This window comes from Strongylocentrotus purpuratus, unplaced genomic scaffold, assembly GCF_000002235.5.
Source record: "Strongylocentrotus purpuratus isolate Spur 01 unplaced genomic scaffold, Spur_5.0 spur5_scaffold_10, whole genome shotgun sequence".
Taxonomy (NCBI): Eukaryota; Metazoa; Echinodermata; class Echinoidea; order Camarodonta; family Strongylocentrotidae; genus Strongylocentrotus; species Strongylocentrotus purpuratus.
In genome coordinates this window covers 22,879,467-22,895,871 of record NW_022145595.1, presented here as the reverse complement: position 1 = coordinate 22,895,871, position 16,405 = coordinate 22,879,467, and the positions used below count along the sequence as shown (strand labels likewise).

The 16,405-nt window shown below is 35.4% G+C and overlaps 1 protein-coding gene across 1 annotated transcript; it reads right to left on the bottom strand.

Moving 5' to 3' along the window:
- Positions 1–613: 613 nt before the first annotated feature.
- On the bottom strand, positions 614–5,140 carry LOC578938 (alpha-(1,3)-fucosyltransferase 11). The gene is made up of 2 exons (XM_779075.5): positions 3,204–5,140; positions 614–2,601 (listed from the first exon to the last, which is right to left on the bottom strand). The coding sequence occupies exons 1-2, from the start codon at positions 4,775–4,777 to the stop codon at positions 2,460–2,462; spliced, it is 1,716 nt and encodes a 571-aa protein (XP_784168.4). The 5' UTR covers positions 4,778–5,140; the 3' UTR covers positions 614–2,459.
- Positions 5,141–16,405: the final 11,265 nt, after the last annotated feature.

Genomic DNA, 16,405 nt, shown 5'->3' with positions numbered 1-16,405 from the left:
CTTGAGGAAGTAACAAATAAAAGGAAAAAATTGCAGGATTCAGTCCATAATGTTCACGATGCTTTTGCACTGCCTGAAATAGTTGTGAAATGGCAAGGGTGAAGCACTCTCTCTCTCTCTCTCTCTCTCTCTCTCTCTCTCTCTCTCTCTCTCTCTCTCTCTCTCTCTCTCTCTCTCTCTCTCTCTCTCTCTCTCTCTCTCTCTCTCTCTCTCTCTCTCTCTCTCTCTCTCTCTCTCTCTCTCTCTCTCTCTCTCTCTCTCTCTCTCTCTCTCTCTCTCTCTCTCTCTCTCTCTCTCTCTCTCTCTCTCTCTCTCTCTCTCTCTCTCTCTCTCTCTCTCTCTCTCTCTCTCTCTCTCTCTCTCTCTCTCTCTCTCTCTCTCTCTCTCTCTCTCTCTCTCTCTCTCTCTCTCCTCCCTCCCTCTCCCTCCTCTCCCTCTTTGCCTTTTCTTCAGAGCTACGACTCTTCTCTTGAAAGTACTCATAGCCAATCAACTTTCACCACAGAAATTTGATTCATTCTTGCATTGATGATAAGTATAATATCTATGACACATTAAAAAAAAAGACTCTGTGGTTCCATAATGATATCGTGAAACAAGACAAAGGAACACATTTTGTTGCCCAGAAAATAATTTGTATTTTTTTCTTAAATATTCTCTAGCTGGAAGATGAAAGTTGAATCTGTTTCCAAAGTCATGATTGCATATACATGTATTAATCATAGAGCATCATTTGTCATTTACTATTACTATTAAAAAAAAAAATTAACAATACACAATTAAAAACAAACAAATGATAATAATAATTGCATAAGTCATACCACTATGTCATTAATTCAAAATATCACATCACAAGCAACTAACTTTACTCCTGATTTTATATACAACGTTCTTTCACTTATATTAAAGAAAAAACAAACATATATGCATTGAACTATTGTGTTTCTCAATAACTCATGGATTGCACACATAAAACTTTGGAAGACACTAAGTATGAGACAATACCAATACAGATTTTATCATAGTGAGTTAGTGACCTATAGATAAAGTTTTCAAATTAAAGACAACTTTGAGTTCTGCTCAGGGCATGAGTTACGAATTACGAATTGTTTTTCAGTCACGCAGTAAATGGGTGTCTCAAATCAAACTTTGCATTCAAGTAAATGTAAAATGCTTTACAATAATTAGATAGAATACTTTCAGTTACTTTTTCATCTAGCAATTACAAAAAGAACTGCTCTAATCATCCTGTAAATAAAGTAAAAAGGGAACAACAAAGACTGACATCAGTGAAAGAATATTAAAAAGATAGATATCCTTTGACCATATTTCTTTAAATTCAAGGCACTACATATTCTTTAAAAAAAAAATATTTTGGCAAGTATATTAGCATTTTCATTCAGCCTGCAATTTTATATAGCACCAAGTACGAAAGTTATTCTGTCTAACTTCCATAATCTTCATCTATAGTTCAATATGGTTGGAAAGGCGGATGTAATGCACAGTGATACCATACATGTGTTCTCCTCTGACATATTTCAAAAATATACTTGAACTTTATGATCTTGATGAGAAAAAGAAACTGAAGCTATTTTATTTTAAATATAAAGATAGGTGGAATACTCACTCTACACCTATGCTATCAGTGAGTACTTTCATGACAGAAGAAATGATTGGGGGCAACCGGGGCATGCAAGGCATGAAACACTAGGATCTTTAGAATGTGTGATTTAATATCTGAACAGTGATATACAAATTCACCAAATACACATTTTTAGCTGAGGTAATATGTGATTGGAAATGCCTTGTCTGTTTTTACATATATATATATAGAATCCCTCCATTACTATTTTTTTTAATTGGTGCAAAATATAAAGCCATCATTTTCCTATTCCCTTGAAGAATTACACAAATCATAACAACAATATTAAATTCTTGTTATATTACTCAACTGAGATAGACAAAAATTGAGATGAAACAAAGAAATTGCTTAATTTCTTATCCTTACATGTACATACATGAAAGAGGTCTGTGCAATATAGAGAAAACCTCAACTGAATGGAAAGAATAAAGACACTGCCTGCAATCATAAAACTGTCAGCAAGTTATTCAAAAACATCATCACGCACTTCACGTTGCACATGCAAATGTGCCTAACAAATGGCCTACAGGTAGATGCGGATGAGCACTTTATTACACCAGCATTCAAACGATGGTTAATGGTTATCATCTATTAAGTGCTGTTGAAGGGGAGGAGGAGGGGGGGGGGGGGACAAAGGATCATGCCCTCTGGTGAACAGTGCTATTTTTACATTTGTATACATATTACGCCCCATTACCAGTAGAAAATGATAATGCATTGCTATTTTTACTTTCTGTATTTGTCAGACAATTTGACTTTGACAAATATGCAAAATTTATCCTGGAGCTGCCAATATGTTGTGTTATCCAGATGTGCTTCAAGGCCGATGGTTTTCATTATAAATATCCTCCATGACCTCAAAGAGTTTGGAAGAATCCTTTGCACCATCCTTGATCATTTCCTCCAGAGCGACCACCTGGTCCCTCATTCCCCAGTAGTCCTGAATCCAGTTATGAATCCTGCAAAAGATCACAAAAAGCAAAAAGCATAAATAATCATCCCAGGTATAAAAAAGGTGTCGGTTTGGAAAGAAAGAATCTTGTATGATTGCCAGATTGGTATGTACACGAAAGCTATTGTAACACAGATATGTATCCTCTTAGTCTGGAAGCACAGACTACCGTATTCTTTTTTTCCTTCCAGTTATAGACAGAGTCTATAATAACTTTCAACAGGAATCCCAAACTAGAAAATGGCTGTGTCATACAAACAGAAGCAGTCAATCACAGGGAATCTGCAATATACTAGGCAAGGGTTTAGAATGGACTATAATTGCCTCCTATTCATAAACAGGTATGGATGCATTTCCACCACCCTTGTAAATCCTGATACATTTATTTAAAAGCAAAACACATCACTATAACTATAAGTTTTAAGAAAAATATGAAGAGGGATAACAAAAGAAAAAAGAAAACAGAATGCACTTTTGTTTTGTTATGAATGGTTTGATTTCATCCCATTCTGCTTGGGAGCAATATACAAGGGTGGCTGTTTTTTTTTTGCACCTCTAGATCTACCTACAGATTACAGAATGTATTACATGAATCTATCCCATTCTCACCCTTCGGTTGCAGGTATATCTTCTATGTTTCCAACTGAGGGTGCAGGGGGTGGACATCCCATATGAGAACTATCTCCTATCTTCTTCTCTGGGGCGGGATGACTAGGGTCCAGCTCAGCTTTGTACCGCTCGGAAATCTTTTTGCAGACGTGGCACTCGAAACCAGAGATGAAGCTGTGCAGGTTCCACTGGTTTATGGCATAGTCGCGATTATTCATGTGATCTACCAGGGCTTTGTTTGTGATGCCCGTTTCCTTAAACGACAAATATTCTAAATAAATATCATCATTTTCATCTAGGAGTTTGATGAAGTAGGCAAGCTGCCTTGGGGATTCAAACTGGTTAACGTCGATGAATGATCTCTTGCTCGGAGCCCAATCCTGGGCAGAGGGGGACCCTCGGTAGATTGGTACAGATCCGACGTGAAGCGGGCGAAAGAACTTCTCGGTGATGTAGTCATCGCAAATGGCATTTTCAAAAGCAAGGTGGAATTTGTACTTTGAGATAAAGTCATAGAACTGTTCTGATTCCATTGAGTCAATAGGATTGCTCAGATCTTCTGGAATCTTCTTGTTGTTCAAGCATTGACCATAGGAATCAACTCGTATATGTTTCATAAGCTCCTTGACGAATCTATCTCTGTCTCCTGCTACGTCACAGTGAGACTGGACGTAGAGTATCGGCGCAAAGTTCTTCTTTCGTAATCTGTTCTTTTCTTCAATTGGAACAGGTTCCCTCTCGGTTAAATAATCCACATTTGTAAGAGAGTGTGTCGTTATTGGATAGTCTGATCCTCTTTTGAAAGTAGCTGTGTGGTTGAAGAGCCGCATGCCGTGGACCAAGGCATAATTATTCATGGGTGATTCTTCATGAAGCAGCGCCCACTCGTGCCATGGTTTTCTTGGTAGCGGTGCCTCATATGCTCTGAAATCTGTTCCATAAAATAAAATACCTCTTGTTAGTGGGTCAGACAACACCCGTTTGTCGCTTGTTGTCAAACAAGTATGCTCTCCACAAGTGATGTTCGAGATGTGACCTCGATGAGAATGAGGAAACAGTGCATCAGTCCACCAGAGGATTGTCTGTTTGTCCAACACAGGCTTCGAAGGCTTTTCCTTCATCTCTCCATTTCTCTCAAATTGATTTTCAGAATGCATCAGGATTTCATCTGCTGAAAACCCATCATTATTTTCACGCACATGACCATCATAATCTTTTTGATGAAATGAATCACTTGCTTTTTGTTCCCTGTCATGAAATGTGGCCTTCGTGGGATTTAATTTTTGTTCTGTTTGTCCTGTCATTCTATTGTTAAGTGTGCTAAATAGAGAAATTGGAAGGGAAAATCTAGATCCCAGGGTCACGCTGCCTAAAAACACAACAGCAAACACGAGGAACAAAATAATAATTGCACATTTGCAGTCCACACCATCATGACCATCATCTTGGACTTGGTCATCCTCTTCCTGTTGAATCACATTTTTTGCAGTCTGTTCGGTTTGGTCAAAATCACCACGAGCGTTGTCGGCTGTGACTTTCTTTCTTTGTCTAACTGGTGTATCAGCGGAATCCATTTTTATTTCCAGGTCGTTTTGGAACCTCAAATACAGACTCGCTTCGTTTTGAACCGCCACACGCAAGCAAGGAACTCACAGAACTCTCTACCACTGCGTCAGGTGAAGACACGGGAGAGGAGCGGGGTAGATCGCTGTCGAATGTCTGTAGAACTAACTCACGCCTACTCGGTTGGATTCGAATGATTATAAATGAATTGTTGGCTGAAATCATCCACGTTCAAAGCAATGAATTGAGCTGAGCACTTGAGAGAATAACTGTTCATTGGCGGAAATGAGGTAATAGCCTCCAGGATCAGGACAAAGCCTGTCGATACTTTGTTTACGGAAACTACGGAAGTACACGTTGACACGTTGGGTATGTTCGAGGGAACAAATCATAAATGAAAAATTATACACATGACATGATTGGAATATGATTTAGAGTTTTAGACGAATGATAAGTCCTCCTAATGCTTTCAAAAGAGAGGACAGTTGCAGTTTTTCAACAGTTTCGTGTCTTTATTCACATTATCTCTGCAAGAAAAAAAGGAAGCTTGCGGTTCATGTCGGGTAAGTGCCGACAAGCCCCTGCCACGCCCACTTCTGCCACGCCCACCCGTAACTTGACGATGGTTTTATACTACCAGGAAGCTGTAATGAATGGAGATCCCGTCCAAGAGGCCCCTTTGAAGCCATCCGTGGCACCGCGCGTCTTTTGTTTCCCCTACCGTAATCCCCTTAATCCCCCTCCGAAACCGTACAGCTCCCTAGTAGCACTAGGTCCTCCCTTTCCACACACAGCCCAGCCCAGCGAGCACGGCGGCTTTTGCTTTGTGGGCCCGTATTTGGGGTGAATAGTGGTGATAACTTGACAACTTCTAGCCCTCAATCAATAAATGCGCAAACATACAACACAATTTCATTTAGTTATTTAGGAAGATAAACCTTTAGACTACCTTACTAGCTATGTACAAATTTCGGAAATTTTCGGAAAATGTCAATAATTAGATGAGAAAATCATGATGATGAAAACCTTTCATTCGCTCTAACTCACGATTTCCTTGGTCGATTTCGCTGGTTGAAATGGCCATGTCTTCAGTAGAGCTACCCGAGAACAGAAAAAGCACTTGATGACTAATATAAAGTTGCACTGGTCTTATGTTGTTAATTCTGTCTTTTATATGTTACAGCTAAATACATCTTCACTGAACATGACTTAATTTGTCGGTGCTACGCATGGCTTCAAAGCTCGGTGCTTGCATATATTTGCAAAAGAGTGAATAGAGAACTTATGGAAGCAGATGGCGTTGCGTAACATTTCGTACTATTTGGAATTCCAGAGACGGACTGTGCATTGATATGGACAGCTGTTGATGGAAATGATGGTTGGAGAGGGTTACATTTCTTTTTGTTAAGCCAGGTTAATCTTGAATATTTTCCCCTCGGAAAATTCTTTCGAGACGGTATCTCCATTCATTACAGCTTCCTGATACTACTGAAATTTTGTTCCTGAAAAGTTTGTTTTTCCGCCCCCTCAAAAAAAAAATGCACGAGAAGGGAGGGAGGGAGGGAGGAAGAGTGTGTGGGTGGCAGGAGGAGAAATTAAGAAGGATATATAGATGGGGGGGGGGGGGGAGAGAGAGAGAGAGAGAGATAGAGGGAGAGAGAAAGGGAGAGAGAGAGAGAGAGAGAGAGAGAGATGGGGAGAGAGAAAGGGAGAGAGAAAGAGAGAGATTGGGGGGGGGGGGGGGGGGGGAGAGAGAGAGGAGATAGAAATGGGGGGGGGGGGGGGGGGTATAGGTCAGCTTCTACGAACGTAACTAATCTAGTAGGCTAACTTTTATCCTTTCCTGTGGAATTTTGCCAGTCAATTTTTTATGTAAACCTCACACATTGAAAGTTTTCTCCATGGGGTTATTAATAGTTACTTTTCATTACTTTTCATAATTAATTTTTATTAATTGTTACTTCCTTGGCTTACAATATTTATCATAGCAGGTCAAGGGTGATAAACGTGCAGGTTGTGTTAGAGCAGTCGAGTTGATGAATCCATTGGATTTGATCCAATGCTGCCCTCTCTTGGCAATGCTCAAATATTAATTTTGATAGTGATTTCATACAGGAGTTCACAATTTTACCCGTTATATCATATCTGCAATTTTTCTGCAGAGTCATGGCTTGTATATGAATGCACTCATTCACCCATACATATTAGAATGTAGGCGAGGCTTATGTGACATCAAAGTGAGGGGGTCACGTTTGAAGTGAATCTAAAACTGGTAAATTTAGGGGGAGGGACGAGGGGGCACTTCCGGTCTGTATCCCTTGCATCTTTAAAACCAAAGTCCAGTAATTATCTCAAGTCCTCAACTTTAGAGGTGTGGCCCTTCCTTTGTAAAAAAATTGTGCCCCCTTATTTTACAAAATCCTGGATCCGCTCATACATTATATTTCCATGACAATGATGACGATGATGATTGATCTGCGATTAACCTTTGAGAATTTTCCAAGCTTTAAAGGGAATCGTTTAACAATGTTAAATCTGAAATGCTTGGCCCTACATGTTATCAGTTTTTCTGATATGGTGAAATATTGAAGCCCTAGAAAAATTGCGCTTCAAAATGATCATGAAGTGCCTCAAAAAAGTAAAAATCTTTGAGTGACCGGTTTTACCATACTCATTCCCCCCAATAGACTGTAGTGTTATAAAAACCGTTAGGAAAACGGAAAATTTGATTTTCGATTTCCAATCATAAATATCTTGATAATATCTTGATAATCAGACAGGCGATCGGCTTGAAAAGTCATTGGATTCCTGACTGACCTAAAGGTTTATAATTATGATTTCAGGCGTTTTTGCAGCATGAGCTAAATTCAGGAGTTTGTTTCAGCATCTGAGGCAATGTTATCGAGTCACTCTTAGTTACTTGTATGTTTTCTAATAACTAGGGCAAGTTCATCTATTGGGTGTGATCAGCTTTGTAAGTACTCATAAATGCATTTTATTGATTTTGAAGCCAAGGACAGTGTTGATGCAACCGCTTGAGTGGGTGCTATGATACGTGATCATGCATGAAACCTTACAGTATAAATACAGAACTTTAAAAGTTCATCTCTCATAAAGACGTGCAGCTCAAGTGTTTACTGAAAAAGCAGAAAAAACAACAACAGATCAGAGAAAGTTTGAGGAAAAGGAAGTTCTGAATATTTTTAAAAGTCAAGATCCCTTATGGAATTTGCCATTTGCAATGTGCCCATGAATTGTTGGTATTCAAGGAACTTCTTCAATCAAGTCAGAAGGATGTATATCTATATCAAAAACTATATTAGGTATAACACCCTTTCACTTAAGCCTCTCTAAAGTGTTGGGAGCTCCAAAAATTTGGTGGTAATTAATAACTTAAATTGGACAAAGATGTGAAAGGGTTGTCATTTTAACACACTTCTGCAATGATTTTCAAGCAAATGTGTTTGAAGACGAATATTGATGAAAGAATAAAAAAATCAAGGTTTTCTGCATACAACAGTAAACCAAAATATGGCATTCTGTCATCAATACTCATCTTTGAAACACATTTGTTTTGAAAATCCTTGGAGAAGTGTGTGTTAAATGACAAACCCTTTCACATCTTTGTCTACCGGTAATTTAAAAAAAAAATTTGCCAACAATTTTTTTGGCTCCCAACACCTTAGAGGGGCTTTTAAGACACCTTTTCTCTGATGGAAAAGGCTGTTATCACTCGAGGACATGTGAAGAATGTTTCCTATATTCTAGAAAATTTCGGAATAAAAAACACACATCAAGGTTAAGGGTGAAAGCAATCCTCTGGCTGGTATTGATCCATACTACTCTAAATACTCTCCTTCCAGTCATTCATAAAACAAGAACATTTGCCAAGTTCCTTATTTATTTATGGAAATAAAATAAATGAGGATAAGTGAATAAATACAGATGGTACTCAATATAAAAGAAACACTCCCGGAAATATTTTCTTTTCAGCCGATTTTGTATTTCACTACAAATAACAAAGGGCCACATAGCCATGTACATTTTCATTCAAAATTCAAATAATCTTCCATATAATTGACATGTACAATATCATACAATCAATTTTATATCATCAATATATTACAGCTCTCTATACATAATCACATAAATCATGATATACAGCAAATATTATATACATTTAGAATCAAAGTACACACCACACTTAACTTCTTGTAAGAATTTAGTTGGTTTACCCCTTTCTCTACTGTCTTAATAAAACAATTCAAAATAATATGATGAGTTGCAAATCACTTGGGCATCAAATTTTTACAACTTTTTACTCTATTCTGGATTTAATGAATAACAATGAAAAATAAATGTGCCACCTCTTCTCTCTCTAACTTTCAATATCATAAAAAATTTAAGTTGGAAAATAATTTTAAGGATATTGTATTTTGTATTTTTTCTTTCAATGTTATCCCTTTCTCCTTCATACAAATATGATCCCCCCAAAATAATTTGTGTATGAAAATGCATGTAGCAATGCTACAAGGAACTGGATCATCCCCCACAAGCTGCATACTGAGAACTAAAGGTAACAACCAAAGTTTAGGAGTTTTGTAAAACATTTTTTTCATCTGTTTTCTATTTCCGGTAGCAGTTAATATATACAAATTAATTAACATGTTTATAACACCAAAAGTTGCATGATAATTTTTTTTTTGGCGAGAATTAAAAGTAAGTTTAGGAGTTAAAAATATTAATGCCGTTTTTACAGATCACATTTTGCTTTTCTATTTATGAGTAGCTTGTATTTGAATCATGAAAAGATGAAGTTTAGATTGCCCAATCAAATTTTGATGGCAGACTAATTGCCAGTCACATAATTTGGATGTGGTATTCTGAGAGATTTATGATTTTCTTGTCAAATAGTCTACAAGATTCCCCGGCCACCAAAGTGTATGAGAGAGGCATAAAGCAAGAATAATGTACAGTTTCTCAGCATGACATGGACATTGCCTTTTTCCTGATAAAGTGACGTACTATGTGAAGTCGTTTATCAAGTAAATGTATTCAAATTTATGGATGCTTCCTTCCCAGGTGTGCATGGTGATGAAGCATTTCATTCACCTGCTATCAGTGAAAAAAATACACGGGGGCTCGGGGCGAATTAGCCCCCGAAATGCCTAAAAGAGCCCCCGAAAATCAGAAAAGAGCCCCAGTAAATTTGCATAGAGTTCAATGCAAAACAAATTTTAGAATGTTATTTTCATGCAGGCAAGGTTGAAAAGTAGCCCCCGAAAAATGAATATTAATTTTTTCCCTGCCTGCTATTATCGTTTGTACTACAATTACCATAACGCAAATTGCACAAATAAGTTGTTGCTCTTTGGGGTGAAGGTTTCTCATAGTCATAATGAAATTAATTTGTCAACTGCTATATTTTAGTATTATTAAATGAATTAGTTACAACAATTGTTTCCTCTGTAAATTTTTTTACCAAATCTAATTTCTTTCTTCTCAGCTATGAATTTTCCTCATTGAAAAGTAAAGGTTTTGTTATTGATTTAAACAATATTCCCAACTAAAGCTTACTGCATGATACATGTACAACTTCATCTGGTTACGTCACATTTTCAAGAAAATGGCTACGCCCATGTCATGCTAAAAGGCATGACATGCCAAGAATATCTTCAATTATATATCTCTTGTACATTTTCATCAGGAATATTGTACATCAAAGGGCAGGAATACATATCATTGCTCAGAATACCTAAACTTATTCTTTGGGCTGAGGTTTCCTTTAATGCTCTTCTGCTTTTAGCAGAGGAAAATGTTTATTCTTCTTTTGTATTCTACACAGCACAGCAGCAGTTCAATTAATCTGGCATAGCTCAGAATTAGCCACATCAACATCACATCATTTGTTAACTGCTCAAGTGAATTGAATTCAAGCTATTATGAATCAAGTCAGCTGCTTGAGAAAAAAAAGAAATGCACATATTATGTCATGGGTGTACAGAGGATTCATAATATAAGATTGAAGCGCTGTTATTTAAAGAAAGTAATTGTGTAAAAGTCAATCTGATAATGCTTGATTGGTATAAATTATGTGAAATTTGTTTCTTCAACAAGCCTGCTTCCTAAACATTGCAAAATATATTCAAAAGGTAACAAATTCTCTATAAACATTATGGATTCATAATATTAGTTTGAAGTGTTATTATAAAAATAAACTAACTGAATTGTGTAAAAGTCAATCTGATAATGCTTGATTGGTATAAATTATGTGAAATTTGTTTCTTCAACAAAGCTGCTTCCTAAATATTGCAAAAATAAATTGACAAGGTAACAAATTATTTATAATCATGTCACTCAAAGAAATAAAGAATTAAAAAAACACAATTAACTTAATTCCCCTTCCCATCACTCTATTACAACTCAACTCTTATATATTACATCAAAATGAAATTGACAGGGTGAACATACTATATTAAATTCTCAAGAAAAGAGTGACCATGATTAAGTTTGTACAACATTTAACAATTTGTCCACTGATGCATATTGTTTCAACACAATAAGGAGGGTGGACTAATGCACAATTTGGAATGTAGATTTCGAAGAGGACTGTAATACTTGCATCACATATTATGCATGTATTTGTATGATGCATTAAGCCAGAATATGTCACTGCAATTTAATATAAATTGTGATAGGTTCCGGTAGTCATGTTTGTGGCAATATTCTATGGCATACATGTATGCTATAATACGTCAAGGTGGAATATATATCCCCCAAAATATGCTTTCAAGGGAGCAATAATCTAGTTTCTTTCAAATGGATTGAATATCATTGATCGTTTAACTTATAATCTTGCAGACAACATTGAAATTGAGCCTCATTACACATTCGTGCTCTCAATTCTTTCAATTGGTTACATTACATTGAAGGTTTTCACCCTCTATTGTTCGTTTTACAGCAAGAATCGGCACAAGACATCAAGGAAACACAAAGAAAAGAATGATTCATTAATCTAAAACGTTAACAATGGCAAGTGAACATAATAAGTACAGTGAGACAATGTGTCTTGAGGTGGAATGGAAAAGGTGGACAAATAAATTTGCAACAAATAAATCAGTTAAAGGCCAAAATGGTTGATCCAAGATTATTGAAGATTTTCAAAAACTTTGACATACTTTTTAATTTTTTACAGACACCAATTTCCTTTGCTGCAATATTCATTAAAAAAAAAGAAGTCATACTTGAATTAAAATGATATACCGGTACATGATGCATGTGAATGTTCTTTTTTAATAATTAATTTATCAATACTAATACTCACTGTATCCAATGCTTAACTAATGAAAGCTTAATTTATAGGTAAAATGACCTTTGGTCTTCGACCTAATGACCCATCTATGCAAAATTGAGATGAGGAGGGCATTTCCTTACACAGCTTTCAAAAGTATCATTTTGCGTTTATTAAATTTACAGGTATAAGTGCATCTCATGATTGGACTTAGAATTTTTTTTTTTTTTTTTTTTTTGGGGGGGGGGGATCACCTACACATTACATTTGTAATAGATATACATTTTATGTCGATGATCCCAGCACTGTTGATGGTTTATAGCAACAAAAAAGTTAAAAGTATATATAAAGAAAACTATATCACTTGATGACACTGATGTGCAAATTTGATCTGAAAACTTCTCAAGAACAGTCAATATATGAAGGTATAGACTTTTTGCAGATTAAAACAAATAATTACTTGGACTTTGGGGAAAAGGATCTAAAAAAAATATATTGAAGACTGGGCGGGGGAAATATATCATCTGTAATGGTTAACGCCCTTGTACATGTAGCTCCAAATAAACAAATTTGAAATAAATGTTTACGTAACAGCCCACATTAACATACATGCAATAATATAACTCAGTCTGAAACTAGCTCACACTGATGACCTTACTGGCTTGTGAAATTAATAGTACAAAGAAATAATTGAAAACAAACACTCCAACATGCACGCATGCATGATAAACAGAAGGAACACACACAGTATAAATAAAACACACACACACACACAGCAAGCAATTAGTGAGAGCTGGCCTATGAATAAAATCTCATAATGTATAACAACTGATACATACAAAATTCATAATAAAGAATTATCATTTCATGCATTTTAAATTTGTAACCATAACTACCATGATCCTTGATCCATAATTAATTCATAACTGATGAATTGAGGAGGGATGAATTTAGAATTGCTACATCACCCAACCATCAATCACGCACAATAATGCTATTTCAAAAAGTACTTTCATGAATTATTCCAATGTCTAGAAATAAATTATCAGCATTTATTCCCTGGCAAGAATCAAATAAAAAGGGGAGGGAAAAAAATTATTCTGGACCAATGGACTCCTGAATTCTCTCATCCTCATAATGTTCATTGCAGGATTTCCCCTTGTTCCAAAAGCCAATGGCTTAAAGCCCCTCTGCACTAGTTTGGCCAGGAGGATTTGACCTCCCTCCACTGACAGGTGGTTATCTTATCAAACCAGCTCTCAATTAACATAAGAATAAGATGATCATGGGGGACCAATTGTCACCGCTTAGACATTGTTTGCTTCATAGGGGCACAAATAGCTATAATTAGTGCAGTGGGGCTTTAAAAGGGAAGTCCACCCTAACAATTAGCTGGTATCAATAAACGCAGAAATAAACGAGAAGTAAATTAGTTAAAGTTTAGGCATTATCCGGTTCAAAGTAGTAAAGCTATGAATTTATTGGCAACACTGTATGTGTATCTTGCGAGGAGGCCAACCTAATTTGCTTTGTACAGAACTTTCATAAATTGTTCATCTTCTTAGTTCAATACTGGAGACAAAAAATATTTGTTCCATACAGGGGTTGTATAGAAACATATTTGCAATAATTATTTTTACGGTGCATGTACATGTATGATTGCACATTTTCTATTGGGAAAATAGACATTTTTGATTTTGTTTAATAGTACAGAGCAATAAGGAGGGAAGAACATCGCTAGATCGTCACAGAGTTGCCAATTTGTGTTTGATTGATCGCAATTTAAAATTAATCATAACTTTCTTATTTTCATTGGATTTTGCTCAAACTTTCACTAATCTGTTTCTCTCTATTTTTCTGCTTCTATTAAAACTAACTTAATAGCAGGGTGATCTTCCCTTTTAATGACTTTCAAGCTGCTTAATCAATCTATACAAAAAAAGGAATGTGTAAGAGTTGTATACAGAGTGTTCACATCATATGTGAAAATTGTGAATGAATACTTTAGTTGAATGACCCATAGAAGTTAGGGATTTTCTAAAGATCAAAATGAATCAATGTTTCCTCCTCAATTTGGCAACTATTTTTCTTACTTTCCACTTCTTTAACATAGTTTTCAGTATGTTTATAAAATGAACCAATGTGAATGAAGATGACTAAATTCAACAAAAGAATTGCCAATATGAATGCAAACATAGCATTTGTAAATATAAGTTTGTTTATGTTGACCTTTGACATTTGACCTCTTGATGTTTCTAAGAGCATCTCTACGGAGGAGTATGTACTGGTATAAAGTTTTTAAGAAAGGAAACATTAGGGTTCTATTAGTATTGCAATACCAAGAATAATATAAAATGTTCATTAATTTAACCAATAGCATTTCAACTCAATACCATTGGTTTTATAATTATCTCTGGAAAAAAAAAACCAGGTCTACTATTTATCCAAACTAATGCCGAAATGGTAAGATGCAAATATGATGAAATAAAATATAATATGATGAAATAAATAAAACGAAACAAATCAAAACATTACGCTATAACAATCTGTGCACAGTGGGGTGTTTCATAAAGAGTTTGTAAAGTTATGCATGACTTTACGAACAACTTGTATATGAGTGCCAGATAGGATGCCCAAAGTTTTTTCAGATATTTCCAATAACCTCAATTAAATTATGGCAAAAAATATACTTTGCATTAAAATGGTTGTTATAATAAAAATGTTAATCTACATCTGCACAGTTAAACTTAATAAATAATAATCAATAATGATTGAGCAACCCATTTGGCTTTTCATATACAAGTCGTTCGTAAAGTCATGCGTAACTTGACGAACAGCTAGCATTTACATGTACACTCTATTTACATGCACTGGGCAAGAGCACACACACACAGCTATAATTGTAGAAATCAAACCAAAACAAAATAAAGTAGTTGAAAAGTACACATAAGAGGCCAGTCTCACGATTCTTATACATTCAACAACTGAATTATTCATAACCTTTAAATAGTAAATTCTATGTTTTTCGTAACTCAAGGTTGAATTAGGGCCTTTGTTGAATACTTTTGAACGTAAGCTTGAATATGTCACATTTTCGAGAAATATAAATAGTGGCAAATCAATTTTTCGCTTTCTTCAAAATTTACATAACTTGGTAAGCCAAGGGTATGAATAATTAAGTTATTTACTGTATCAAATCATCAAATCACTGATAAATGCTTCATGATTTTCAGATATTTTGAACAATTATATATGAATTTAAATTCCTTATTAAATATGTCTATTTCGTGGCTTCAAGCCTACCTATTTTCAGTACTAATAAACTTAATCAAGGTTGTCATTTGTTCAACTACATTGCAACTGTTCATAATGTCACATCATACAAATAATTAGTTTAAGTTATCACTGTTTGTAGCAACCAAAAAATTACTTTTTTTTTTACGAGGGCTCTTTTCAGATTTTCCCTTAAAAAAATAGCCCCCCTTAATTATTTTGCGGTGGCTATTTTGGAGCTTAGGGGGGCTTTTTTTTTTTAAAGGTTGTATTTTTTTTAAACGCGGTTTTACCTAATTAAATTCCAAGCAAAGGCAAATATAGATCTAGATACAATTGTAGCGTACATATGTCATGTAGAGTATTGCAGACATTCAGATACCCATGATTTATTCACTTTGTGTTAAACGTGTGGCTTTATGATTTACATATACATGTAACTAAAACTTGTCAAAAGGAGTGTTTTGTTTAACTGTTCGTTTTTCATATCCTAAGAAAATATTATCACTGACACGCGGGCTAGGAATTAATTTTTTTATGGGGGCTACTTTTCCCCATTGCCTAAAAAAAAACCAAGGGGCTACTTCCTTAAAGCCATATTGTAAGCTGTAACAATAAGTTGTGTTTTTCCTTAGCCATCATACTACTAGCAACCAAATTGGTAGGTAATATGTTATTTAGTCTTTTTTTCTGTCCCAAATTTAATTGTTATCATGGACAATGCAATCCCAATAAAAAAAATGTAGACCAACTCCCTTTAAAATTGTGTTATTTAGACCATTTTATAACCATTAAACGTGAGTAAATATTTTTACTGTTGTCCCACATACCGATGTAGGGTCTATTTGTTGTGCCGAAACATGCAAAATCATGGCCTTATTTTTTTTTATAGACTCTAATTCTAAAGGCCAAGCCAAAGCTAGTTTCATTTCGTAGACAGAAATTGATGTCATCATCACTCATGACAATTGGCCTGGCATCGATCGTATATAAATAATTTAATTTAATTAAACAGTTGTAAGAAAGATTCTGAGGAGTAGGAACATCCTTTATATATTTATTTACGGTTTTTTTA